This window comes from Eufriesea mexicana, unplaced genomic scaffold, assembly GCF_001483705.2.
Source record: "Eufriesea mexicana isolate 0111107269 unplaced genomic scaffold, ASM148370v2 scaffold4744748277, whole genome shotgun sequence".
Classification (NCBI taxonomy): domain Eukaryota; kingdom Metazoa; phylum Arthropoda; class Insecta; order Hymenoptera; family Apidae; genus Eufriesea; species Eufriesea mexicana.
In genome coordinates this window covers 254,866-266,792 of record NW_016907895.1, presented here as the reverse complement: position 1 = coordinate 266,792, position 11,927 = coordinate 254,866, and the positions used below count along the sequence as shown (strand labels likewise).

At 45.9% G+C, this 11,927-nt stretch overlaps 1 protein-coding gene across 1 annotated transcript; it reads left to right on the top strand.

Annotated features, from left to right (window-relative positions):
• The first annotated feature begins 7,551 nt into the window (after nucleotides 1–7,551).
• Nucleotides 7,552–9,697, top strand: LOC108555360 (uncharacterized). Its single transcript, XM_017910984.1, has 7 exons — nucleotides 7,552–7,911; nucleotides 7,993–8,247; nucleotides 8,304–8,488; nucleotides 8,573–8,751; nucleotides 8,818–8,960; nucleotides 9,032–9,142; nucleotides 9,521–9,697. Exons 1-7 carry the CDS (start codon nucleotides 7,552–7,554, stop codon nucleotides 9,695–9,697), a joined length of 1,410 nt encoding a protein of 469 aa, XP_017766473.1.
• Nucleotides 9,698–11,927: the final 2,230 nt, after the last annotated feature.

The following is an 11,927-nucleotide window of genomic DNA, read 5'->3' as shown; positions in this document are numbered from 1 at the left end:
ATTCAAAATCGATTTTTCCCGCCTGGCTAATTACGATCGCTTCAACGACCGGCGGGCCCAGCGAAACGCAGAGTCGAATATTTACGAGTGGCGAGCGGTCGGCAGTAAACATTCAGCCAACGAACGAAAGGAGCTTGCTTAATTTCCCTTAACGACCGGCCCCGCTCGACCGTTACAACGGTCAAGCCGGCCGTAATTACGAAGTCACGGAAACGTAAAAGCCTCCCTGCGAAGCCGCGTCGCGGTTTAATCACCTCCATATTCAGGCTCGATCGTGTATGCGGAAAAAAACACCGGCTACCGGTCTTTCGAGGGTCGCTCGTCGCCTCGGCCGACCACCGGCGTCCGCTTTTCTAATCACGCTTGCAAGGGCCCGTGCTCGATGCTAATGCGTCCTCCTGCTCCACGATCAGCGCGGACAAACGCGCGTCGAACGCGACTCGCAGGGCGTCACCGAACCATCGTTACGATCCCTTACATGCGATCGGTAATGAATACATACTAGTTCTAACTGCTCGCTCGTACCGTGGACCACGAGGGTTGATTTCTCGAGAGGGATTTTTAAATCCACTTTGATACCGTGGTGTTGTAAGCAGTGAAGGAAGCTAACAAAGTAAATAGTATTAACGCTATGCACTCGGCTATCTTTTCGTTACAGAAACATGGTAATTCGAAGGCTTTCTGCCACAAAATCGACGATATTTTCGAAACGGTAAGTAAGAAGTGCAAATTAAGACGTAGAATTATTTTACCTTGATATTCCACACGTCATTGGACCATTTTAAATTCGAGATATTAATTAACAACGATTTCTAGAGCCAGATTAAATGGCGACTGACAGTCGCTTCTCGAGTGCAAAGGATTAACGCAATGCCGTTCGCACGTCGATCAGTCAGAAGAAGCCATGGAAGTGTGAAGAGGGAATTTAGTTTTTACAATATATTAATTGTCATTAATAACTTAACCCACGACAATGATGGTCTTACACACCGATGTCGACCAAACGCAGAGTCTATTGTCAGTCTCCAAGAACTCAACGTGTTAAGTAAGGGTGCAAGGACGCGGGTGAGACAGAATGTGTGTAGTCGAGACGTAGTGAGTAGGGGATCGTGTGTTTGAAAGTTAGAGTTGGGAGAAACCTAGTGTAATATTTTACTTAAATAAATCTGTTCTGTTATTGAAAAGGAGTGGTTGTTTATTACACGCGCAGATCTCTGTCTGCATAGCATTTATCTACCAATAATCCTACAATACTTTTTTATCTGTATTCCTTGAACATGGAGGGAGGTTTAGACGTCTCCAGGATTGACTTTTACCCTATTTTCCGAAATTCGTTTTTAAGGGTTTTTAAGAAGATCGTGGAACGGGATGAGAGGAAGATGATAACGTTGACAGGATTTATTTCTTTTTTCAGTGGACGGGATAAAGCGATTTTCGACAACGCGATAGCCTAATGGTTTGAGACGATGATGAGGGAAGAGAAAAGAGGGTTCGAGTGTTGGGTGGATTTCGTGAAAAAGCTCGGAGGATATCGACGGTGGTTAGCAGCGGCGGATCAAGGAAAGCGTGTCGCGGTATCGTCGGATAAGGATCGATAAGATCGACCCGGATCACGACCGGTACCCGTGAAACAGCGATTCCTCGTGGAAACGATACCTCTTCCTCGAGGAAAATTCTACAATGCTGCGGTTTCCGATCGCGAGATTGGAACCGAAGTTACAGCGTTAATCGGTACAGCGAGACACGGTGAATCGTGTTCGGGACAAAAGTGGGATTTATTTACGATATTTACCAGTCGTGTAGCGGTGACATCAATGGCCGGATCTCTGGATCGCCTTTGGATCCAGGTATACAACGAACGCGCCCCCTTTTTTTTTGCCTTCCAGCCGTATAGATCTTTTGAAAGGTCCGCACTTAATAGACCCCGGGGACCCGGCGACTTGTTTGGACGTTTGCGGTATAAACAGAGCGACACCTGGTGATCTATGCAGTCGTCTTGTCGGGATGAAACGAGCCGAAACGCGAAAGTCTTAGAGCTTTCGGCATTCAGGGTGGCCCTGACTCCACGGCGCATTGGCAGGATGTCGCGCGACGACCAAACACGCGGAAAAGTCGTGCTTTCTGCGGCTACCGAGGCTGATTGGATCGGGGGGCTAATCCCGTGACCTCGAATACTCTGTAGATTTAACGAGGACCGTGGATCTGATACGGACTCAACGCCTGTAAAGATCATTCGTTCGATGAAGATTTCCCAGTGTTGGAGAAATCGATAAGCAAGAATCGATTATATCAACGCCGGAACAACGATGTCATCAGTGGGCACATATAATAGTTGTTTTCAGCAACTAGTTATCTTTTACGAAAAGGTGTCAGTCAAGCATGAGATACTATAGAGTATGGTTGTATAAAAATAAAACGTGATTATCAAAAGCTACCCTGCGTTTCCTCTTTCACCCAATTACAGCACCCAGCGTAATTCACTAAAACATTTGTTGAAGCGCAATGGCGATGAATATGGCGATGCCTGGACCGGCATCGGCCTGGCGAGGATCTACACCAGAATTTGTTTTTAATCTTTGTCTTTTTTAGCGGCGTAAATTAAACAAAGGCTATCGCGCCTTTTGGGCTTCTTCGCACTCGATTAAGACAAACGCTATCATGCTGTTCGGGGTTTTTCGATGTTAGAACAGCTAATTGTAAATACGATATCGGTATAATAGGAACCGATATTTGGATAATTAGGCTGATTGACAAACGAGATCTGTGTACAATTACCGTAACTATTGTTATTGTTCTACAATATTCTCTCTTAGGACCTAACGGCTTATGCTAGCTGCTGTAGTCAATCGCGTAAGAAACACTGATCTAATAAGATCTGCCTTACAAATATATACATGTATGTATCCATATAAATCCACTGCCCAGTTATTTTAACAAAATTATAACAGGTTGTGGGCCCAGCACGCTTCCACTGCGAATTCTTTTAGAAGCCTCTGGGACTCAAACAGTTTACCCTTTGAACGCAATGAACGCATATATGAGTTCTCACACAACCATTCGATCTGGGCTATGAACGCTGTGTAGTTTTATAAAATAAGAATAAAATAAGAAATTTCAGTCAGCGCAGCGTGCTCTTCGTCGTAAAAAGTGGGCGGTTCACAGCACACGCTTAACATCGCGCATCTCAGCGCTCAAAGGGTTAATTACGCTCGAATCCCTTTTCACTTCATCTGTCCGTCCAATTGTTCATCCACGATAATCGGACTCCGATTGCCTCTAAATAATCGCGCATCGAATTTCTGCAGCGTACGAACGGCGATCTTAAATCAGTGCGCATCTGCCTAACAGGGAAAAGCGCTGGCGAGGCAGCGGAATATTCAACAGATGGGACGATTCAGCGACGGAACGCGGCTGAAACGTACGGCGGATCCGCGGGTAAAGTAAGCTATTAAACTCTTCAAATAAGCCGCCGCTGGATGAATGCGATCGGCAATTAGGCAAGAGTGGCCGGCTTTCATGTAGACGAGATTATTCGATCGCCGGCGAAATCGGTAAGAACGGTCGGCGTATGCAACGAGGACGCCTCAGAAAAGGAGAGGCTCGTACGCCGTTACATTCCGCCCTTCCTTTTTCGGCCATCACCGCGATTTTTCCTCGCCGCCGCGGCCTTTTTTCCCCGGCTAGCCGGCGCACAATTGCCAACGCTTTATATAGTTGCGTGCCCTGCATAATATTAACAACGTAACACGTTTTATGGCACGGCCACCCAGAATGCGTTTCACGGTCCTTCTGCTCGGCCATACAACCGCCACGGCCACCACGTTTCCTCTGATTGCCTGCAACTTCCACCTATTCGCCATTCTACGCAATCCTCTAAACGTAATCCCGGACCCGTGACCGTCACGTGGATTAATACGAATTAACACGAATTAATACGAATTATCCAGTTGCGCTGGAAAGACATACTATGCACGTGGTAATATTTCGGTCACAGAATCGTCAACAACGTGGTATACACGTCGTCGGACAATTGTCACAGAAACACTGGACTGTTCTAGCACATAGGCCTGTGAATTTCTTACCAGCACAAGTGGTTAGCCCTCTCGCTACTAGGGTGACTATGGTCACCGGTCACGAGACGCTAGCTACCATAGTCACCGGTCACAAAAATTGAGTCAAAAATTAAGACGAGTGCTACTTTTCTGCTCGGCTCTCTTTGCAAAGAATTGCAAGCACTATTGCAATGGTCGATTTATCTTTTTTTTCTTCTTGAAAAGACTTAGCCCCGAATGCTAAGGACTACACGAAGGTAATATTTCCATCTTTGACACGGCGCTTCGTTCTACGGGACTCCAGGGTGACGCCCGCCATAGCGAAAGGGGTTAATAGTGGTCCTCGACCATCATTCTAGTTCTACTCCTTCTGAGGTGAAAGAGAAATACTCGCGTTTCATAAAATATCGAAAATGTGCGAAATTTTGATCGCGATATCGGACGTCGCCATTACTCGCTACTCGAGCTACTCGAAAGCGCCACCTCTGATAGAAAATTCCGAATAAATTGCCAAAGCTGATCTCGGTAAGACCCCTTGAATTATTCCGCGTAACGAGTAGGTGATTTTAAAATAAATCCTGACATTTTTCCCTATTTATTTCCAACTCTGTGGGATTCGCGAAAGACAGGCAACTACTCGAGGCTGCCACAGGAAACGCTAAATCCCTCTGACAGTGACGTGATTCCACAAAAGCGACTTTTCCATTCCTCTCGCAGAGGTATATACATTATAGTACTCGCGGGGATGACGATATGGGTGTACTCCTAGAATTACACTTTTATTCGTTCGCTTAACATCGTGTTCCTCGCGGTACGACCACCCATGGCGACCGTTTCCAACAGTCGCGTAAGGTACACCGACGTTCAGACGTTTCTCAAGGTTTTCACGTTTCACGAATGGCGTTGACAATCGCCCAACGATCGATATACGATCGGAGAGGAGACAGAAGTAGAGAGAGAGAAACGGCGGACGCGGCCGTAGGAGGTCCTCCATTTCGATTCACGACGATCCTGAGGATCTTGTCCTGGGAAAGCCATAAAAGGTGATCAAGTCGTGCTCATCCGCGGACGTCCACCGTGCCATGTAGCTCGTGCGTCGCAACGAAAACGTGGAAAAAATTTGCCGCCTCGTTCCGACTGCTCCAACGAGTCTTTTAAATTCGAGGGGATGCGTCCTGCGCCAGCCGATCCACGTATCAGCGTGGATTCGCAATGGAAAATCATGGAAATCGCTTCTTCCTATCCCTTGATATATCGTTTAATTTCACGTTTACAATTACAAAAAGTTGAAACAAACACGGGGAAAAAATCTTCAATCGAAGAGTAAGAGGAAGAAGAAGAAGATGAAGGAGGATTCCGAGTTTAAAATACAACACTCATACTCGTAGCATCCTTTGACGTATCGGCTCGAACAGGAGGAGACTTTCACGCATTCCATGGGACGTACTCGAGAAAACTGGTAAGAAAAAGGGAAGAAAAGAGAGAAAAGGAGAGGACGGTGGGTGGGTGTAAGAGGACGTGGACAAAGCGGCAACAATTACTTTATTTTGACTTTGCGGCCGGCTTTGGGGACCTTTGAATCGACCCGCGCTGCTTTGTCCCGCGTCCCGTGTCGCTCGACTCGAAAACGCGGCAAAAGGGGCACCCGCGGCGCATTTACCTGTTTCGTACCTGTCAACCGCGCCGGAAGATCACGCCGATCTCCCGTATCGCGACAAATGGTCTTACGACGACCGGTCGCTTTAAGACCGCGCCGAATTCTATGCTCTCCGCCGTGTATACCTAGCTGGAGTTAAAGGCCGAGTCATCCAGCGCCGTGCTCGGCAACCCCTTGGAATCCCCGTTTCCTCCTTTCGGATCACGCAACGTTTGCAAACAATCCGTTCCGAGGAGATTTATGGCACGAGAATCGTTCGACTTGCTCGCTGAATTTTCGAACGCGTGGAATTTCCAGTCGACCTTCTCGCCACTGGCGACACGTTCACGATTTTAGGGAACAAGCGCAATTTACCGATAAAAAGTATAATTGCTGATTTTCGAATCGAACGAAACGCGAAAAATTTCGACGCAAATTAAAGGAAAAATGAAAGAAAAATTTGGAAATTAGAATTAAATCGGAATTAAATACGAGGGTGAAAGGGGTTTGTATATTCGGGGAATTTGTAGGTTCGCCAGAGGTAAGAGGTTCACGGGGTAGGTATTTGTAATTCGACTGCGTTCTTTAAGTGGTCTGTCGCGTTTCAGTGGCGACCTCGAAATTCCCGCGTCGAATTCGTGAGCAACGTTAACGTGAAGCAGCCAGGCCAAAGAGTCGTTTCAAATGGAAATTCGTGAAGCCGATACCGACTCGGTTTTCATGCTTCTCACGCGGTCGAAATCCGTGGTTCGGAAAAAGTGCCGCGCGATGCGGATGACGCTGAAAAATCGACTCGGTCCGGCCTGTTTTGCAATTGAATGATCCAATTTTCGGGGGTGGGCGTCGCTCCGGGATTCGTTCGGACGTTTAACTCGAACAATCGATCTAACGAAGATCTACGACTGGAAATTTCTCCTGCTATAGGATGAGAAAAAGATAAAACTATCGACGCCTATTTGGACAATTCCCAGGGTCGTTAAAATAATCTGAAACCGGAAAGTTAAAACTCGACAGGCCTACTTGCGCATCGCACGAGCAAAAATGGCGAAGTGAAGAAGAAAACGAGGCGGTTGGTAAACATCTCTCGAAGATGCAATGGTAAAATGATCATGGAAGAATGATTGGCTTGTCCTGCTTTGCACTCGAATGACCTAATTTCGATGCTGAACGGGGCGATTTTGCGGCGCGCTGGCAAGAAAGCCGATCCCCATCGGTGGCCGCGAGGTCTGCTCTGCTTTGCAAATGAATGGAAAAATACGCTGGTCGAGCACTCTGATTTTCCGCGACGACAATCTCGTTGACTTTTTGTCACGATTCCTCATTGTGAACCGGCCGTGCGAGCCCGGGGCCCTTAAGGCCCTCCTCACAATGCAATTATGCGGGTCTACGAGCCGTTTCGTAAGACTTCAGGGAGGCCGCTCTCTCCAACGGCTCGTGTTATGGTAAACGAGCCGTTTAAAAGTCGTTTCTTCGATCGATGTACCCTGCTCTCTTTTTTTGTGTTCCCGAAGCCACACGTGAAAAGGTGTTCTTCCGTGAAACCGGGGACCGAGAGACTCTAACGATTCCACGAGGCTTATACCGGCTGAATCGGATCGATGTTATCGACGGTGGGAGCCTCGCTCGATCGTTCGATCTCTCGCGCACGAATAAATCGGCAAACAGATGACGCCGGCGTCGTCTCGCGCGTGATTTACGTACATTACCGGAAACATGAAAATTATTACAAGTATACGTTATCGTTTTACCAAATAACCGGGCAATAACGACGCGAGGAAAACATGGTCGTAGACGATGAGATCAGGCCACATCCCCACAGCCGATGAGACAATTTGGTGAACAAGAAGCAGGAAGACGTCGTGGATGGCACGTAACCTAATTAATACTCTACGCCTCGTTCGCTTTAAATACGATGCTCGGCTACAAAATCTGATCGATATCGCGTGGATCGCGTTACTCTGTTATCAGGAATCGAAACGAAGATGCTGCGCGCCTACTTTCTCCCCGATTTCCTCTCTGATCGGTAATCAGCTACAGGGCAATCATTATCACACGATCAGGCCTCAGACAGGGTGTTGCAGCCTGAGAAAGTGCAAGTACGCGAGGTCGCAGGCAGAGCCGGAATTTTCCAACATCCACACGCTGCTCGAGAGGATTCGATACTTGAAGCAGAACATTCGAGACCTGGAAAGCAGCTCCAAAGCAGCTCATCAGCAATTTAAAGTACAATCACTCGCTTCAAACGTTCTTCAAATTAAAATAACATTCGTCATAATTTATTCCTCATTCGTGAAAATTCGATAGAGAGACGTCGAGAAGAGAACCGTCCATTGTCAAACGCAAGAATCCAAAGGATCGGATGCCAATAACGTCAGGGAGATATTGAACAATTGCATCACGGAGATGACGAAACTCAGAGCGATTTTGGACGACGAAAATTGCTGGTGGAAGATGTTCAAGAAGAGGGAGTTTGACTGCTGCGAACAGAAATTGCCGCATCTGCACGGGTTCCTCAATGGAAACATGGTTACGCTGAAGATACTCGAGGAGAAGGGCGAAGTATGAAACCTCGATGAAAGCTACGAAGAAGTATCCTATGCACCTTTTTATTTCAGCCCGACCAGGATTTTCCAACTTCGACGCTGGCAAAGTCAAGATCGAAAACGAACATCGACTCTGGATCAACTAGCTCGAAAAGAAGGTACAGAGGACAGGACGTGGACAACATCGAAGATGGTCCCAAAGAATATATAAATTCGACCATCGATCCTCGTCGGAGCATCGAATTCAGCGGTGTAGAGTAAGCCGCTTTTCAAGAGGAAAATAATTCGGAAAAATATTTTTAATAATTTTCCAATTTTCACGAACGCGTGGGTTTCTTCAGAATCGACGATTCTTACAAGGTACAGTGTCCTGCACCTCGTAAACTTCACCCAGACGATTCTCCGGCTGCCGGAAGTTCGGGAGCACCGAAACAGGACGAGGATCAAAGGGAACCCGATTTGGAGGGTTCGCAAAGGGCAGAAGACGAAACGTCAGATGAAATGGATACCACGATCGAGGGTAATAGCGGATAAAAACGCGAATGCGAAACAGAACGAGGTATTTATCCCGCGACTTTCGATGTAGCGAGATTATCCAGAAGCGAGTGGTTCGCTAAGAGCTCGACAGACCTTGGCAGAGTGCGGCCATCGGTGACGTTCAGCAGCGAGAATATGGCGCGAAAGTCAATTATCGCGGCCGACATCAGCACTTCCATGGACCTGTTACCGGTATTTCATGTCGCGAATCGATTATCGAAAAATCAGCTATCGATATATCCGAGAAATCGTTTTCTCTTCAGGGCGTCCAATACAAGAGTATGAGACCCTCGATGAAGGGTTTAAAGGATCTAATGGAGAAAAATTTGTCGCCCAGTCAGAGGCGATCGTTGCCAAAGAGTCCCAAGTCGAAGGTTAGGAAATAAATTCCGCGAGAAAGGCGACGCTCGCATGTCAAAATGGCGGCACTCTTGTAAACAAGAGTTAGTCGAACCTCTGTTTCGATTCGACGAACAAAATTTTAGTTTCGCGTCTCTCCGAATTTTCCCTCGACGCAACATGCCGCAATTTCTGATCACTGCTATCATTGGATAATTTACGCTGCAAGCTCTTCAAAGGTTTCCGAGGTTTAAAGAAGCTATGGAGGAGAATGCGAGTTTTCGCGAAGAAAGAGGTTAGAGCGTGGAAATTTCTGCAAAAATTCGACAAATTTCTGCGGAATTTATTAACCGTCGATCAACGCGAGACTGTCTTCGAGACGTTGACCATTCGATATTTAACGATATTTAAAGGAGCATGACAGAGTCATCATAATAGCAAGGTGTCCGGCTCCTTCCTACGACGAGGGCTTGAGAATGGGCACGAAAACTATACTGGTCGTACGCGAATGGGCGACTATACGGATACCACCTTCGTCTTCGATCAGTTCCTTCGAGTGCGAGTGTTCCACCGATACAGACGATTCCTGAAAATGAACTCGTAACCTCGGACAACACTGCGATAATCCGTCAACTATCGAAGAAGATCCGAGCACACGTTGGTACTTCGCGAAGTCCCACGACCGATCTCGATCGACCTAACCAACCGATCACGAATGAAACGAGATTAAGGATAGAATAGGGTACAATGAGCGGATAAGTGAGAGAAAATGGACGAAGAGTCGATGGCCGAGGACGAGAGAGACCGAACGCCGGATAGGAAAGGCATATTGAAAATGAAGGGAAACGTGCGAGAATCGGCAACGCTGACCGACATGAATGAGTACCGATCGACGGCTTCCGGTGGTCCCGAGTCGATCGAGGAATCATCGGATTCAGAGGAAACCACGACGGTACCGTGTGGGAAGAATTCAGGGGATTTCATAACGAAATTCATGTCGCCTTTCTTTCGACGCGGTTGCTCCAAGCACTGTACAGGGTACAAAAAGGAGCACGATATTTCAAGGTAGATACGCGATTTTCTGCTTTTTAAGGTCCATTTATACTATTCGACTTAACTCTTTGGGGCACGCTGGGGTTAAAAGTGTCCCACCTTTTTGAGACACCGTAATGCATGGTGGGACATTTTTAGTCCCACTCTATAAGAATAAATTTGATTAAATTATTATTTTCTTATATTTTTACATTACGTGATTCCTTTATTAGTAAAAATATACCAGTTTTGTTTCATTTAAGAGGCAATCAAATTTCTATGCAACATGGGTATATTTTATTATCTGAAACCCTGTGCCGCAAAGAGTTAACACGTTGACTGCCATGATGGTCAACAGTGTCTAGTGATACTAATTTTTTGAATTTATATTTGTTTTATTCTAACCATTTTTTGAAAATTTGAACGACGTAGATAAATGGAGAACTCTGATAATTTTCACCATTTTTTTTCTTTGCCCAATTTTTTATTGTTTGATAATTCGTCATTATATTTTAAGAATAATGGAAATTTTATCGTGGCCCCCTGAGCGTACCATATAAAAATTGCGTGGCAGTCAAAGTGTTAACGCACAATGACACCTGTCAATTTCACTGATTTTTTTAAAAAAGGAACACTCCGCTGTTTATTATTTAAAAATTCAAAAGGTCGTTCCGAATCTAGAATTTATACTGTTCACGTTATCAAATTAACCTCTCGTACTATGAAAAGTGAATCAATTATGAAAAATTATACATCGAAGATGCACGATTCCATGCACGATGAAATTAGACAAAAATTGTGGAAATTTCTCGAATTTTCTGCACATTGAAACATACTAAATGCAATTACGACAAGTCACGAAAAACTCGTGACGAGTTAGACTCGTCATCCTAGTTCAAAGAATCAAACAAGGTGCAATGGAAGAACCGATTCGAAAAATTCCTCGAATTAATAAGAAAATTCCGCTACCGATAGTATAAATGGACCGCAATTGACATAAATTTAGTCGATGAGCCGAGTTGAACGATGGTTCAGTTTGAAATTCACAGTGTGCAGTTCAAAGAAGAGGAACAACATGGCGCGCAGGATAAAGAGGAGCAAGAAGATGCTGGAGCAGCTTTCGCAGCGAGTAAAAGTGAGAATAGACGTTAACGATGCTCGCGTGGCGATAGATTCGGTATAACGTGCTTCTCTGTGCATTCATAGAAAGAAACGAAAAAGTCGGTGAGAAAGATAAAGAAGATGTACAAGAACATGGGCGCGAGGAGAGCGATGGGGTATAATTGTGACCTGAACAAGTGCCCGAGCAGCATAATGGACTGCAGCGCGAGTTCCTGTACCAAGCCCGACATGATCTTCGGCAAGTTTCACAAGCTGAAAGAGAAGATCACGGGGGACAGGGAAGACGAGTACGACGGGACGAACTGTGCCGGCGCGGAAGGGACGAATCACGAATTCAAGGTGCTGAAGGATCAATCCGTGGGAACGAGCGTGGACAAAGAAACGAGCACTTGAGCAACTCGACGACGTTTTAATTTCGCTCCGCGTCTTTATTTATAGGGTACCACCTACGAGCAGGCGGAGGAAAAAAGAAATCATCGAAACCAGGAAAAAAAGAAAAAAAAAAAATTGTAAAATAAAAGTAATCAACGACCCATAACGAGAGTAGTACGTGTTCTTCGTTAATTACCAGGTTAAAGTAAAAGGCGATAAACAGGTGGAGAAAAGGAAGCGAGGGTCGTAAAAGTGATCGGAGAAAACGAGACTCGGAGCGATCGATATCGGAAG